This window comes from Meles meles, chromosome X (genome assembly GCF_922984935.1).
Source record: "Meles meles chromosome X, mMelMel3.1 paternal haplotype, whole genome shotgun sequence".
Lineage (NCBI taxonomy): Eukaryota > Metazoa > Chordata > Mammalia > Carnivora > Mustelidae > Meles > Meles meles.
In genome coordinates this window covers 46,158,927-46,175,863 of record NC_060087.1, presented here as the reverse complement: position 1 = coordinate 46,175,863, position 16,937 = coordinate 46,158,927, and the positions used below count along the sequence as shown (strand labels likewise).

The 16,937-nt window shown below is 51.4% G+C and overlaps 1 protein-coding gene across 34 annotated transcripts in view; it reads right to left on the bottom strand.

Annotated features, from left to right (window-relative positions):
- Positions 1-746: 746 nt before the first annotated feature.
- Positions 747-16,937, bottom strand: part of FAM156B (family with sequence similarity 156 member B) — a 41,259-nt gene continuing 25,068 nt past the window's right edge. For 8 of the 34 annotated variants that reach the window (XM_045995872.1, XM_045995868.1, XM_045995870.1 and 5 more), the window contains 3 exons: positions 12,946-13,050; positions 8,482-8,586; positions 747-2,121 (listed from right to left, as the gene is read on the bottom strand). In XM_045995872.1, coding sequence (XP_045851828.1) covers positions 1,438-2,121; positions 8,482-8,586; positions 12,946-13,050 — 894 coding nt within the window. In that variant the 3' untranslated portion in view covers positions 747-1,437. Of the gene's footprint in view, positions 2,213-4,627; positions 4,716-7,655; positions 8,035-8,481; positions 8,587-9,146; positions 12,040-12,520; positions 12,573-12,945; positions 13,051-16,937 lie in introns of those variants that run through there. The other 26 variants (XM_045995889.1, XM_045995895.1, XM_045995899.1 and 23 more) reach the window with 17 other exon arrangements.

The window sequence follows — 16,937 nt, the reverse complement described above, 5'->3', positions numbered from 1 at the left end:
TGAGCTCCTAAGCTCTGGGACAAGATCCCAAGTTCAGAACATAAGAAACGTACCTGTGCTCAAGTCACCTCCCTCTGCAGGAGACTCACAGATGTTGGCAACAACCCAGCTCCGGGGACTACCTAAACACAGAGCCTGAAAGAAAGCAATTTACCGTCCATTCAGAGGAACTGCACGGGCACTTCTTGGGTACATAGCCCTGGATCGCGCGCGCGTGTGTGTTGTGTGTTGTGTGTTGTGTGTGTTGGGGAAGGAAGGCAGATGGATTCTTTTATGCCTCCTGAACTGAAAAGGCACATTGTCTAAATCCTAAAATGACTCTTCAGTAACTGAACGATGCTCTGGTTGTCCCGCAGCAGGCCCGGAACTGGTATTCCCACGCACCAACCCAGCGACACCAGGCAACGGAGGAGGAGTGGCACCTGAAGATCCTAAGGCCAGGGGAACCGGCACCATCCCGCGGGACCTCCTACCGTGGGCAGCGGACGCTGCCTCCTGCTCTCTGTGGGCAGGAAGGCTCTCTTCCCCTTGCTCCTGGATGATGTGAAGGCTGGTCCCACTGCAGGGCCGCAAACGGTGACGGGATGCTGTCCCCGGGTGCCCTCCCCAGCCCCTGCTGCGAAGCCGCACAGTTCAGAGCTCCTCCTCAGAAAGTGTGATCTGCTGCTCTAGGATTTAAATGTTGTGATCTCAGATCTAACAAAGAAGAAAGCAACAGGGATCAAGAAACCAGAACCCCAGAGCTATTTTCCATTCACACGTGTATTTATTTGGTGTGCGTGATGAGGGAAACCGTCAGAAATTCCGCATAGGGGAATACTATCAATGTCACGAAGCAGGGAAACGTGGACCTACAGTTAGCTCAGCACATTCACGATGGCTTACACAGAGAACACAATGGTGAACCACCACGTTCCAGTTCTACGTCCCTTTCCGCGCCTGGCTTAGCGCCAGATTCTTGGAAGTGGAGCCCAGCTGAGCGCACGGGCATCCCAGCAGACCTAGTGCTGCTTCTGGGAGGCAGTCGGTGACACGGCACAAAAGCACATGGCCGTCATCAGGGCATTCATGCTACAGAGAAACCCTACATCTTACTGACAACGAGGCAGGGAGGAGAGTCAGAGATCTGGGGTGGGAAAGGGACAACATGCATCATGGGAGCCGTGATACAGAAGTTAAGGGCCCCTGGTACGCAGCATCCCCTAGAAAGCCCCACGGTGATACAGAAATTCCAGGCAGGAAAGAGCAGGACCTTCCCGGGATTGGATCCATGCTCACACGGACAGAGTGTCCAGTCCTCACGCTGCTCTTGTTCCTCCTCTGACTTCTCTGAGTGCTCACTCTTTGGTCCCCAAAAGGATTCCACGCTCAGGATCTGGCCACGCCAGCCTCCACCTCTGAATCCCTTGCGATCTCTGTCACGCGAGGACGAGAGCCTCAGTTTTCTTTCAACCACTGCTTTAGGAGCCTCTGGAACATTCTTTTGCTTTCCTGCTGCACCTCCCGTTGGAGTTTCTCCTCTCTCTCCTGCTGCTGGAGCACCCCATCGGGCAGAAGGCCGGGCCGGCTGGTCCCCAGGCTGAGGGTCAAGCCACTGAGGCCCTGCACCAGTGTGTCCCAGGAGGAAGGATGCGGGGCCCCTTTCCTCTCTGCAGGCATCCCAGAGGCACTGGGCCTGTGGCTCTGGCAGTATCGACATTCACATCTGAATCTGTTCTGATCTCGGTCCCCCAAGGAGGAGATCCTGGCCTTCCTCTCGACCTGGTAAGGCGCCACGTGATCGAGGTGTCGCCGTCTCATGTGCCCCAGAAGGGTTCTCTTCCTCTGAGGGGACGCTGACCTTTCCCACCGCCTCTCTTGGAGGGTTTTCTCATCCCTGTAGCGCTGCTGGAGCAGCCCCTCTGGCAGAGGGGCAGGGTGTTTTGTGCCCGCACTGGTTTTGAAGTCACCGAGGCCCATCATCAGCAGTTCTGAGAAGGAAGGAGGGGAGGCTGCTGTGACTTCCCGGGAAGTCTCTTCAGAGATCATTGGGGAAGATTCAGGAGTCAACGTGGAGTTGTATTTCTGGACTGGATCCATGGAGGTGTAGTCGGTGCTCACAGCGCCACCTGGTCCTTGGGTCTAGACAGGAAGGAAGGAAGGAAGGAAGAAGATGAAGGTTCTCACAGAGATGGAAGGTAGCGAGGGATGCGCACAGCCGGAAGAACCCAGACTGCAGCACGTGGTGATAAAAGGAGAGAGGGAAAAAAAAAAAAAAAAAAGAAGAGAGAAAGTCCGTTATAATTCCCCTGACTTAACCTTTGTGTGCCTCTGTCTCCTATCTGTGAAATGGGGACAGTAATGAGCCCCGGTTGCGAGGGCTGTTCTGCGCTCTCAGTGAGATAATGCGGTTCCAAGAGCTCAGAATACTGACGGCACAGAATCAGAGTCTCAGAAGCGAGATCCGCTATCGCGTCCACGTGACCTGTCATGGCCAATGATGCCCTGCAGTCAACCACGCTAATCCCCTGCTGACGTTTTATGAACGTTCTCAAACATCGTTTTAACAACAATCCATGGGTGACCGGCATGTGCTCTCCTTCTAGGTGTTCGTGTACCTTCGAAAAGCAGACTTTTGCTAAAATCAAAGCATTTCCACCACAGGGAAGGACACATTCTTTTCCATTTTCACTGGCTTTCACCTACTTAAAAAGGACACTCAAGCCTGTGGAAACCATTTCAAAATCCATCCCCTGTAAGAATAAATAAGAATTTACCAAAGCCTAAGAACAGAAATCAATGGCATTTCTAACAAGGCACATTAGAGGGACTCACATCAGAAGTTGCCTCTTTGAAATAATCAATAAAACTGATACACTTCTCACAGGACTGATGAAAGAAAAGAAGAAAAACAGAGAGGAGAACAAAGCAAGATACATTCCACTTCCTGCTTTCTAGCCATATGGCAAAGCCAGAGAAATCAGAACAGTGTGGTCCTGGCATAAAAAGCGACACCCAGACCAACAGAACAGAACTGAGAGCCCAGAAATGACCCCAGGCGTATATGGTCAACCAATATTTGACGCAGGTGTCCAGAATACTCAATGGAGAAAAGACAGTCTCTTCAATAAATGGTGCTGTGAGAATGGAATATTCACACGTCAAAGAAGAAAGCTGGATTCCTGACTTAGACACACAACAATTTACCTGAAGTAGATTAAAGACTTCAACGGAAGACCAGAAACTATAAAACTCCTAGGAGGATACAGAACAAAAAAGCTCCTCGACATGGGTCTTGGCCATGAATTCTCGGCCCTGACCCCCAAAGCACAGAAAATAAAATCAAAAAGAAAGCAGCGGGATTACATGTAACTAAAAAGCTGCACATCAAAGAAACCACCACCGGTGAAAAGACAGCTTATGGAACGGGAAAAGGTATTGCAAACCATGTATCTGTCCAGGGGGTCAGATGCAAAATATACAAAGAACGCATACAACTCCACGGCAAAAAGGCTAGTAATCCGATTTAAAAACGGATAAAGGATGTGAACGGACATTCTTCTAAAGCAGATGTACAGATGGCCAGTAGGGACATGAAGAGCTGCTCCAAACCACTAATCGTCAGGGAAATGCAATTCAAAACCACAATGAGCTATCACTTCACGCCTGTTAGAATGGCTAGCAGCAAAAAGACAGGAGATAAAAACGCTGGCTCGGACGTGGAGAATAAAGAAATCATGGGGCGCCTGGATGGTGCAGCCGGTTGAGCGTCTGACTCTTGGTTTCGGCTCAGGTTGCGATCTCGGGGTTGTGCAGTCAAGCCCCGCATCGGGCTCCACGCTCAGCAGGGAGTCTGCTTAAGTCTCCCTCCCCCTCTGTCCCCCCACCCCAGTGCACTCTCCTCAAATAAATAAATCTTAAAAATAAAAGAAATCTTTTGCATTGTTGGCAGGACTGCAAACTGGCGCAGTCAGTATGGAAAACGGTATGGAGATTCCTCTAAAAATTAAAAACAGAACTACCATATGATGCAGACATTCCATTCCTGAGAATGTATCTGAAAGAAATGAAACTACTATGTCAAAGACATATCGGCATCCCATGTTCACAGCAGCATTATTTACAATAAGCAAGACTCGGGACCCAATCTAGGTGTTCTTGATGGGTAAATGGATCAAGAAAACACACACACACACACACACACACACACACACACACACAGGATTCAGCCATAAAAGAGGAGGAAATCCTGTCATTTGTGACAACAGAGATGGACCTTGAAAGCATTATGCTAAGTGAAGTAAGTCAGAGAAAGACAAATACGGTATGACCTCACTCATACAGAGGACTGGAAAAAACCTCCCACATTTATAGGAACAGGTATCAGATTTGTGGTTATCACAGGTGGCGATCTGGGGAGGGAGGAATAATTGGAGGATGGTGGTCAAAAGGAACAAACTTCCAGTTACAAGATAAATAAGTACTGGGGACATAATGTACAACAAGATGACTCTAGTTAACACCGCCATGTGGTATAGATGAAAGTTGTTAGACAGTAAATTCCAAGAGTTCTCTTCACAAGGAAAACACCGTTTTCTTTTTCTTCTTTTTCCATCTATAGGAGATGGTGGATGTCAATTAGGCTTACTGAGGTAATCCTTTCATGATATGTGTAAGTCACAATATTATGTTGTATCCCTTCTGCGCTGCTCTGTGTCAATTCTATCTCAAGAAAACTGGAGAAAGAGAGAGAAAAGAGGGAGAGAAAAAATAGGTTACCAATAGCAGGAATGAAAGAGGACATTTAGCTAGAGACCCAGCAAATATGAAAGAAATAAGAAGGCAGTGTTACATTCAAATCTGCATATATAAATGCGACAACTAGCAAACTGATAAACTATTAAAACTTACCTGAGGCAAAATAACGTGCACAATTCCGTACCGTTTACAGAAATTGAATCGGTTGTTTAAAACCTCTGACGACAATCCCAGACGGTATTGCCAGTGAACTCTCCCAAGTATCGACAGGAAAAACAGACACACGCAGAAATTCTGCACAATTTCCTCCAGAAAACGAAGTGAAGGAAACACTTGCAAGTGATTTCTGTGGCTAGAGTTTCACTGATACCAAGAAAGGAAAAACTACCAACCAACATTCTTTCTGAGCACAAGCACAAAATTCCTCAACAAAATGCCAGCAGTGGTATCCAGCAATCTGTTCAGAGAAAATACACCATGATCAAGTGGGTTAGCTCAGGAAAGCAAGGGAGGTTCAGTAAGTGAAAACCAACTAAGGCAATCCTCAGATCTGGCATATAACTGATTAGTCAATGTCAATTGACTAATTAGTCAATTACAGTTTAAGATGAAAGATTAGAAAGAAAAATGACAGACTCCATGCTATGCCTATCAAAACCCCAGTGGCATTTCTCAGTAATAGAAAAACAATCCCAAACGGCATCTGGAACAACACAAGACCCAGGACGGCCAAGGCCACCCTGAGGAAGAACACAGCTGGAGGTACCAAAGTTCTTCACTTCCAAACATAGTCTGAAGGCTGGAGCAAGTAAAGCAGTACGGTACTGGCAGAAAGACAGACACAGACCAATGGAACAGAACAGAACCCAGAAATAAACCCAAGGCATAGACAGTCAACGGACCTTGACGAGGACGCCAATAACACGCAACGGGGAAAGGACACTCTGTCAAACGGCGCTGGGAAAACTGGAGGCCCACGTGCAAAAGGATGACACTGAACCCTCTGTTACGCCACACACGAAGATCAACCCAAAGGGGACTGAAGATTAAATACAAGACCCCACACTGGAAACTCCTGAAAGAAAACACAGAGGAAAAAGCTGCAGGACATGGGTCTTGGTGACGATCTCGTGGAATCAACACCCACGGCACAGGCAAGAAAAGCAAAAACAGACAAGTGGGGCTACATGCAACTTCAAAGCTTCAGCACAGCAAAGGAAACCACCAACAAGGCGAAAAGGCAGTCTGCAAAATGGGCACAACATTTGCAAACTACGGTATCTGACAAGGAGCTGATTTTCCCCATGTATAACGAACTTTTCTAACTCAATAGCAAGAAAACAAGCAAACCAATGTAAAAACGGGCGAAATATCTGCATAGACGTTTCCCCAAAGAAGACACACAAGTGGCCAAAAGGCATGTGGAACGTGGCTCCACATCCCCAATCATCAGCGAAAGGCATGTGAACACCACAGTGAGATGTCGGGCTGCACACGTGAGGATGGGTCTCGTCAAACCAACTACCAAACACAGCAGATCACAAGTGTCACTGGGCAAGCAAGAACACGGGAACCCTTGTGCCTTGTGCCCCGTCGGTGGGATGCAAACTGGCACAGCCACGACAGAAAGTGGTATGGAGGTTCCTCACAAAGTTAAAAGTGAAACTGTCACAGGTGCTTGTTCACAGCAGGGTGCCCGCCTCCAAAGCAGCAAGAACTACAAAACCAAAACCCCTACCATGTGATGCAGCAATCCCACCCCTGGGTATATGTCCAAAAGAACGGAGATCGGCATCTCCAAGAGACGTCCGCAATCCCCGGGTGCACTGCAGCTTTCTCCAACCAGGAGCCAGGAGACTGGAAAGCACCCACCGTCAGCCAGCAGAGGAGCGGATACAGGAGGGGTGGCACACATACACGATGGGACGTGAGCAGCCGCCCGAGAGAGGAGGAGATCAGACCATTTGCAGGCCAGCTGCTATGGATTACAGAAGCAGGACAGATGATGCTGCCGCTTACTCAGTGCCTTCCACGTGCCAGGTAATGTCAGCTACATGGTTCCTATCTATTGTCTCCTGCGGGTCTCCCAACAAACCTCGGGGAGGCAGAGGGACCCGGAGCAATTTGAGGCTGAAGGAGAGAGACTGATGTGGCAGGGTCTGCCCTGCAATCGGGTGAGACTGTCAACCGAATGCCGGGGTACAGGGAGGGGAGTTGGAGATCAAGGCAGGCATCAGGACACAGAGCACTGCCGATGCCACGCGGCACTCCCAGAGCGTCCCATGCTCTGTTACCTGCCCTGCCCTACCCTTCCCCTTACCCACCCCCCACGGCGCCAGAAGCAGCCCCTAGCTATCTGAGGACGGGACGGGAGTGACCTGAATTCATACACATGATGGAACATGATGTATATTTGTGTTCCGCCAAACGGGAGACCCACAGTGGGAAGGCCAGCCTTCTGGTGAGGGGTCATCCGTGCGTGACACCAAGGATGAGAAGACAGTGGCACAGAAAGAGAGTCTCTGGGGCTGAAGAGACACGTCCGATGCCATCTCCATGTTCTTGGCCGTGGCTCATTCAGTGTGAAGCATCACCTGCAACCTACCCCGTGGCGGCCTCTGTGGTTGTAATGACAGGGGACGTGCCAGGCCCAATTCTGTGAACCATCTCTACATGACCTCATTATGTACTCAGAAATGCAACCTTCTCTGTCTGGTGGTGTTATTACAAAGAATAACAAACCCATTTCACAGGTGAGCAGAGTAAGGCACAGAGGGCCAAGTAAATTCCTCCAGAGGACGTGACACTGGCAGAACTGGGTTGGAAGGAAGGGTGTCTAGGGTCAGAGCTTGTGTCCTTACTCATTATATGGTGTGGGTTCCACAAAACAACAGAGAACCAGACCCCATGATGCTCACCGTATCAGGAAGTCAGCTTCGTGCTGTGAGTAAGGAGACCCCTCTGCAAACAGGCCTGAGCACAAAGGCAAGTCACAGTCCCACAAACGAAATCAGAAGGGTGGGTGCAGGTGGGCACACTCTGGGGTCCAGTGATGCCATCAAGGACGTAGGTTCTTTCCAGCTCTGATGTGGCCGTTTCTGGAACAGATGTTCCAAGACCAACATCCAGATACAGCAAGGTCCAGTGCAGAAAAGAGACTTCCCAGCCCTGTATCTTTTGTATGAACAACAGAGTTTCCCAGCAAACAGTCTCTTCCTTTCCCACTGGCCAGCACCGGCTCACACCCTCATTCCTCTCATTCAGCCAGGAGGACTGGAGGGTGATGCCACACCTGTCCTGCACGAAACGTTTGGGAAGGTAACGGCAGTGAGGAAGCCCTTCGCCTCTTACCCCCGTCTGGGGATTCAGGCAGCATTTCTATCAGCGAGCCGCCTTCTCCCTCTTTCCTACATCCCGGGCAGCAGACCTTCCGCTGAACTTCCACAACACCCTGCGTTTCCCCTTTCCCAGCCCCAAACCCCACCCAGCCGTCAGAGGCGGACTGTTTGGCTCGCTCACTAGCCCAGGCCCTGGCAGAGTCCAGGGACTTTGTCTTGTTCACCCATCAGAGCCTCAACCTCAGGGGGCACTCACGAATATCTACCAAAAGGAATAAAGGAGAATGTGAGGCCCTTTCTCAACATCTCACTTGATGTATCAACCCCGCAGAATCCGTGTATCTTCCATGGTCCCAAAGGAGAAAAGGCCCGTGCGGGGAGGGTAAGTGACATCTCAAGAGCTCACCTGCAGCAAGAGACGGAACTGCAGCCCAGGTGCATCCTGACTCCGGATGTAAGCGCCCCTGGTGGCGCTGCCTCTCCGGGTGATCTGTAAGCTCCAAAGCCTAACCTAGAAAGTAACCCCAGGGGAGTGAGATCAGTCAGGCTTGTCGAGGAGGCGACCTTCCACCAACAGTGTGAACAGGGAGAGGAGTCCGAGAGGCAGGTATCTGGGTCAGGACTTTCCAGACAAGAGGGAACACTGAGGAAGAAGTGTCTGGAGCAGAGGCTGCCGGGCCACAGGGCAGGTACTGTCGGGGGGCTGGACAGGGAATGAGAGCCTCACAGAAAGCGGGACAGCAGATCCTGCCGGGTGAGGAAGCTTCAACTCAGTCGGCTGGACCACAAAGGATACCGACAGATCCCAGATGCTGAGTGACAGCCTGCATCAGGCTGGAAGGTAGGCAGAGGAGGGCCACCGAGAAGACCATTCAGAGAAGAGGCACGTGTGGCCAAGAGCTGGAAGGACAGTGAGGAAGAGCACCTCCCTGAGAGGCTGACAGCACCCCCCCACCCCCGGACCGACACACCCTTCACCTGGGAGCCCGTGACCCTGTCCCCAAGGGCATTTGCGCTCTAGCCATAGCATCACACCCTTAATTAGCAGCCTGAATTCACTCAACAGTCCACCTGTTGGACACATCACTGTGGGCACCTGCTGTGTGCACCGGTCCCTTGGAAGACATCCTCTGAGCTCACTGGTCCTCCGAGGATCATGATCCAAGTCCCACTGTGAGATCAGAACTGTGGCTGATGGGGCGACAGAGTGTCCCACACAATTAAAAGATCTTTATAGCCCCGCAGTTTTTCTTTTAAGCATCTGCCATTAGAGGTGGTACAAAAGATGCAACCTTCCTCCTCCTCCCAAAGAGAATCTGACTACAGAGATGTCCCGTTTCCTCCATTTGTAATCCAGAAACAGCTGGTGCGATAGCTACCCTTTATGGTGAAGTCACAAGGTCTCCTTGGGTCAGGGTCCCTCATTCGCTGACGAAACGTGCTCTAAGCACCACCTGAACACCATGCGTCAGCTTCCTGGACACAGTCTGGGGATGCAGGGACGAGGTAGGCTGAATCTGCCAGCAGATGACCACCACATGTTATGGGAGAACACTGATGGTGGAATTTAAGTCTCAGTACCTTAGGAACACAAGAGGAGGGCGTCTTCCCCCTCTCCAAGTGTATGCGTGTGTGTGGTCAGGACCCACTTCTCAGGGGTGGAGGCTGATGAGGCAGGCACTCGGATCACCCACATTTCCCAGACCTGCCAGCTGAAAAAACCCAGAGATCCCCACAGGCAGAGCCAGATTTCCGGCCTCGGTCTACCGAGCTCCAACCAGCACTGCCCTCTGTCCAGCTCCGCGGCGGTGACGCAGCTGCCAAAAGCAGTTCCTCTGGCTCTGCTTGCCTCTCCATTCCTGGTCTCTGGGGAACAGAGTGGGACTGGTGGAGACCGAGTTTGGGGAGGCGGGTGGATCGCAGAAGTCCCTCTAACGTGGCAAAGGGCCTCTCTACAGGGGAACGCTGGAAGCTGAAGCCCTGCTCGGCTGTGGGCTCTGAGGCAAGAAGCCTCCCACGCCAAGGAACTCCAGGGCTGTTGCTTCGGGGCCGCTCCTCAGAGGGCAGACACAGAGTCTTAGAACCTTTCGGGGTTGCTTTACCCTGCCGGGGACCTGCGTTTCAAGGTGGACACCGTGTTGGGACCACGATGACTGTGCAGTGGTGGAACAGAATCTGCATTTCAGCAACTGAAACACAATCCAGGTTTGTCGTCGTGAGCGCCAAGACTGACTTTCGAGTCAGGCAAAACGGAGGTGGGATTTCCAGATCCCCCGTCTCCTGCATCAGCCACTGACCCCTTTTGGCTTGCTTCCCCGTCTAAGGACGCTGGGCTTTCAGACCTACCCGAGTCCCTGGGTAATCACACAGTATCTACCACGCACACCTTAGCTCCTCAAGACCTAGGCTGCGGGGAAGAGGTAATCACACCGCGCCCTGTGTTAGAGACACGTCAGCAATGGAGGAAAGTGGGCCAGGCCCCTGGGAGTCTAGTCCCACCCTCTGGCCGGGCCTGGGAGTTGCGGCGGTAGTGGTGGGACTGGTGGTTCCACGTTTTGTCTCGTCCAGGGCACACACTTCTTTTCATGCTGCGGTGGGCTGTGCTTACAGGGGTTGTAGTGAATGCGGGTAATCCTCATAGCTGAGTTGAGTCTATGGCAGGGAGAAACCAGTGGTGGGTTCATACTCTCCACTGGATGCTCGAGGGACCAACAGAGTTTCCTCTAGGGCTTGCGGGCACCCGGTGGGGGCCCCTAGGAACTCGTACAAAAGCACTGTCAGACTCCCTTGGAGAGTTCCCACAGGAGCAGGCAGCTAATCCTTGCTTCCTCCACGGCCACAGGGACAAATTAATCAAAACCCTTGTAAAGGAAAGACCAGTTCGTATACTTTCTCTTGTCCCACCAGAAAACTCAGACTGCAACTTCCACTGAAAAACTAGCGCATCAAAACAAAGTCCACGGGAGGTGGCTGCAGGCCTGCTCAATGTCCTGGGTCACAGGTGCCCTAATGACATATTCTTTCCATGTTTCTGCTTATCCCTCCTCGCCGGAAGGAAGGACCCCTTCACACTGGAAAATGTGGGCCACATTCCAAACTCCGAGTCACGTGGATCCAAGGCTCCATGTAAAATGAGGTGAGATCTTTGCCGAGTGTAATCCTATTCTAAGCAAGGAAGCCTTTTCCAGAAAGGCCAAATTGCTGTCAGATTGCATTTCCAATTAGCTCACTGTGGTCCAGAGTAAAACCTCTGTTCATTTGGGGGCATTTACAACAGAATCTCCATCACTTCTTTTCAGTACAAAGTTCTGTGAACAGTGCCTTTTATCCAGGTACTCCTCGCGTTAAGTGGAAATTGCCCTCTACTGAGCCTGCGAGCTGAACACAGGTAGGAATCAGGCAAATGAAGTGAATCCTCGATCCACAGGGGATGGCATGCGTGGGGCTGGGGAAATGAGAGGCAGAGAGAAGAGAGAGCGTCTGGGTTCACTGGCCACCCGCTGAACAGAAAGAGGCAGAAGGGGGCTGAAAATGTGGTGTGGGGTGGACCAGGAGGCGGTGTGCTGAAGACGAGGCATTTGAGGGTAGGCAAGGCCTGCTGTGTCGAGTCCAAGAGGCAGATGTGATCTTAAAAACAGGAGGATGCCCCTGCAGAGTTTTGAGCAGGGCAGACAAGACCAGATTAGGATTTAAGAAAGGTCCCTCAGACAGTGGGATGAAAACACTTGGGGCCAAGGGTCAAGATTGGTGGTGATTATCAAGCACAGAGGAGGGTCATCTGGACTAGGGATCGAACCGTAGTGAAGGAAGAAGTATCAAGATCTTATTTAGAAGGATGGAGGAAGTTGGAATGACAGGCCTTAGTAACTGAGGGGTGGTGAGAGAGGCAGCAAGGAAGGAGGGCTTTTTTTTTTTTAAGATTTTATTATTCATTTGACAGAGACAGAGATCACAAGTGGGCAGAGAGAGAGAGAGAGAGGAGGAGGAAGCAGGCTCCCTGCGAGCAGAGAACCCGATGTGGGGCTCGATCCCAGGACCCTGAGATCATGACCTGAGCAGAAGGCAGAGGCTTTAACCCACTGAGCCACCCAGGCGCCCCGAAGGATGACTTGATTTTGAGAGAAACAGTGTGAGAGAGAGAACGTGAGCAGGGGGAAGGGTAGTGGGAGAAGCAGACACCCCGCTGAGCAAGGAGCCCCATGCGGGACTCCCAGGACCCGGAGATCATGACCTGAGCCAAGGGCAGTGCTTAACTGACTGATCTACCCAGCTGCCCAAGGAAGGAGGGGTTTAAGGATCAACGGCCTAAGCAGCTGGGTAGAAGGTTGCTTTTCACTGAATTTGGCAACACCGGAGGAGATGCAGATGTATAGGGAGTGCGGGTGGACGCAGTCAGTTCTGGACACGTGGTGTGTTCTCTGCCTCTGCACTCAACCACTCAGTACCTCAAATACTTGGGGGAGCTGACCCAGCTTCTCTGTGCCTGAGATGGTTCACCTGGAAGGGAAGGATACTAAAAATTAGGAAGAAGAGCTAATTTGTTTCATTTAGTCTAGGAAAATATTCTTCCTTTGCACAGCACAGAGCTGTTTGGCAGTCAGGTACTCCTTGGGTCAAACGGGATTCTCTCTACTTATCCATATATTGGTGGGTTTTACTTAACTGCCTTGTGCGTTTTCAACACGCAGCATGGATTGTCAGTGCTAAAAGAAAAAAAAATTCAAAGCAACGTCCTGAAAATACACGAGCCATAGGTTAGCCCATCAGTCCGTCTCAGAAACACAGGCCCCTTTCAGGCCCTTCAGTCTTCCTCTGGGAGGCTCACTCCCTACGAAGAAAAGACAAAACCACCCCGCCGACACACACTGACCTTTAGATGGGGTGCTCTCCAGATTGCAAGAGCTTGAATAGACAAGTTCTCTGCTAGTTTTGTTTTTGCCTTTGCCAGCGTGCATGCGCAGCCTACGCAAAACCCCTAGTAAGAAAACAAAAATTTGTAACACAGATCTCACGCGTGGCCCCTGCAAGGGACCTACCCAGGCTGTCATGGAGAAGCCCCTCCCTAGTCAGCCCACCCAGCTGAGAACCACATGCGTCGTCGCGCGACGTGACCTGCAGCGCCCGGAAAGGCTCCCGGGGACCACAGGAAGTACTCGTCCTGTGCAGTCACTCTGATGCGTACTCGTCCTGTGCAGTCACTCTGATGCGCCGCCATGGGGGCAGGCACAACCCCCCCCCCCCCCCCCCCCCCCGCCCCGGCACTCTCATCAGGGTTTCCATGCACCCAAGCTGAGGTCCACGGAGATGCGCCCACTGTGCCCCCGGACACTCCCGGCTCCCTCCCCGCCTCGCGCCGCCCCGTACAGCCCGAGAAAGGCTAAAAAGCACCTGGCTTCGGGGGCCCCTGGGTCCATTGCTATGACGTCACGCAGCCTCTCCTCTTTTGGGGAGTGTGTACGCCCGCGTGGCTGGTCTGTCTAGGAAGCCGGGAGGACTTTTCCTCTCGGTGGTCTTAGTCTTAAGCCTTCCATTTTTGGGAGGCGCCCTTCACAGCCTGGGCTGAGGAACCGAGGGGGTGCGCTGGCCAGCGGGGTGGTGGGAACCTGATCCCAGGAAAGAACGAGCAAAAGCGAGGGCCTGAGCGAGAGATGGAGAATCTCCCTAAACAGGCCGTGCGCACATTAGTGTCTCAGGACTAGCGTTCTCCCTGAGCCATGCGCGACCGGTGCTGTCTGAAAGAAGAGCTGTTTTTCTCACAAGCCCTTGATCAGCTGTATCAGGACTGCGATTTGAGAATCTGCGTATGGCGTAGTTCTCTTTTCTCTAATTAGGTTGCCATTTTTAGCGGAGATGAGACTGAGACGTCTAATGGGCATTGCTAGAGCCCGGGACATCACTGGGCTCCAGTCAGCGTTCCACGGGGTCAGAAAGAGTCTGTTTCCTTGGCAGTGCCTCCTGTATTTCCTGAGAAATTCCATCTAGGAGGAGAGGTGGGGGGGGGGGGGTGCGAGGGAGAGACACACACAGAGAGGGAGGCAGAGGTGTCATGACGTGACACAGGAAAAGACATGCTTTTAATAGGCTCTGTGATTCCTACATTGTTTACAATTACTTAGACCGCAGTAATCAGATTATAAGATGCAGCCTATAAGATCTGGAGAAAGAAGGCATCTTTGGCTGTCTGGTCGGCTGGAATACAGCCAATCCTGACAGACATCTAATGTGATCAGAAATTTAGTTTTATAATTAGTCACAGGATTCCATTTACATTTCTAATACAATTTCCTTTTATTTACTACTGGGTGTACTGAGTGGTGTGTGTGTGTGTTTTAGGGTTGTTTTGCTTGTTTGGTCAAAAACAAAACATAACAAAAAACAAAAAACATAACATAACAAAACATAACAAAACATAACAAAAAAACAAAAACATAAAATTGAATGCCTTTCTTGCCTGAGCCTCTCAAGGTACCAGCAAGAGAAAGGATTTTAAAAAAAGATCCCGTATTTGAAGGAAATTTCCCACAACTCTCTATCAAAAGGCCGCAGGGTCTCTTACCTGGAACCTCTTGGGATTCAGTAAAATGTCTTGTGAATAGTATCTTTAGGGAAGCACTGGTTCTGGTGTTTTTAGTTGGATACTGACTACCAGTTTAAATATTTTATTTTATCTATTTGACAGAGATCACAGGTAGGCAGAGAGGTGGGGGTAAGAAGGCTCCCTGCTGAGCAGAGAGCCCGACGCGGGGTCTATCCCAGAACCCTGGGATCATGACCTGAGCCGAAGGCAGAGGCTTAACCCACTGAGCCACCCAGGCGCCCCACTGACTACCATTTTAAACTGTACTTGAGATTTGCATGAAATAGGTAAGTTACAGCTCTGGATTGGGAGAACCCAACTCTAGGGAAGGGTCTGAGGGAAGCACACCACAGAGAGTCAATGGTCGAGAAGCCAGGTTACTGGGAGCTGGAATGGATCAGTCCTGGCGGTTCATTCAGATCGAGCTCCGTCTTTCTGGGCAGCTGTCAGACTGAAACATTGGGCAGAGGTCACAAACACCTCAGGTCTGAACTCGGTATGTGACAACGTCTCTCAGTCAGGATATAAACAGACACATGGTCAGAAGTTTCAATGCCTGCAACACAGCACCACAGACACAGGAGACCTCACCCTGGGACCGGGATATCCCCCCCCGCTGGGAAGCATCACAACCTGGACACAGACTCCCAAATACCTCATGGACCTCACACTACAGCTAGCAAAACCCAAACGATCCCAATAACACACCGAGGGAAGCCAACCACACAGACTCACTGGCCTAGACAAGGAAGTCAGGTTGTTGGGAGCTGGAGTGAATGAGCTCCAGACCCAGGAATGGGCAGCAAGGAGACTGCAATGCACTGGACATACAAGATTAAACAAGGCACAGAATTCAAACTCCTGGAAACTCAAGAAATGAGGAGAGAGACAAGAAACAGCTCAAAGACAAATCAATTCTAAAATACAGACCCACATACATTTTAGGAACCTAACAACCTGTGACATAGAAAGTTAATAGCTCACAGACCACACACCCTGCGTGTCACACAACCACAGAGCTCACGACCCTGCACGGAGACGCACAAACAGCACAGAGCACCTGTACTGTGAACACAGAGCTTACTCGGACACCCCCGTCCTGTGACAAATAACCTTTGTGATCTCACAACCTAGAGTATGGACCCCCAAGCGCTCAAATATGCCAACCTCGACACACACTGTCAGGAGAGCTCAAACCCTAATTCCTAAAGTACTTCACGGCCACAGCCCCAGACACCTTCCATGCTGCACCCTGCACCCATAACAGGTCCAATACCTCACACGCTGGGAGGAAGCCCTAAACAGCCCAGAGAACTCTCACTTGGGACACACGGCACTCCACAGCTCAGTGATCTCACACGCCGGCACACCCTCACACAGCTCAGACATCTCAAATCCTGGACAGATCCCAAACCAGCTCAGAGGAATGACATCCTGCTTCTCAATACGAAAAGTCACCCCATACAAGACAGATGTCAACGAGAGCCACAGTGAGGTCTCACCCAGCCCCAGAAGTGAGATACAGAGACCGAAGGGCAGAATTACAGAGAGCCTTTCAGGAACACGGCTGTCTCCAGGGTATTAGCCCCTATCCTAGTGGGCCCGTCCAGGCACCCGAGGAACCTCCTTTTCCAGAGGATGGATGACTCACAGGTTTTGCCATTGCTGGCTGTTTCTGGACAAAGACAAGGCTGCACTAGGCCCAGGCCACGCCCAGGAGGGCAGCCCCCGCCCCCAGGCTTGACACACAGTGGAGCCCTCCGCCCATCAAAATAGGGATATCGTCTAGGCTGGCAGTGTTCATACCATCCTCAGGAGACTCACACTGTCCTTAAGGTCCCAGAGCCCACCTGCTGAGGAGCGAAAGCTGTGGAAGGTGGAGCAGGACAGTCCCATGCTGCTCAGGGTAGGTCCAGTCCCCGCCACCCTGCCTTCAGGAAGGTCTGGCCGGCGGCTCATTCACCCTGAACACAGTGCTCCCTTCACCCTTCTCAGCTCCTAAACCCTGCAGGCACTGCAGCCACCTGGTTTTCCCAGTGTCCACCGGAGCCCCGAACAGAAGGGACACCTTCAGCCAGCAGATCCTCTGCAAGCCAGTGAACACGAGTCGGGGAAGGAGATGGTGAAGGGGTTCACGTTGCCCTGCCAGGTACACATGCCACAGACCACGTACCTGACCGCTGAGGGGTGCCCCTGCTCCACCCACCCCTCCACCTTATCATCTCCCCAAAGAGGAAACCCGTCCCCTCCTCTCAATCCCTAATTCTGCTTTAAAGGGAAAGGTG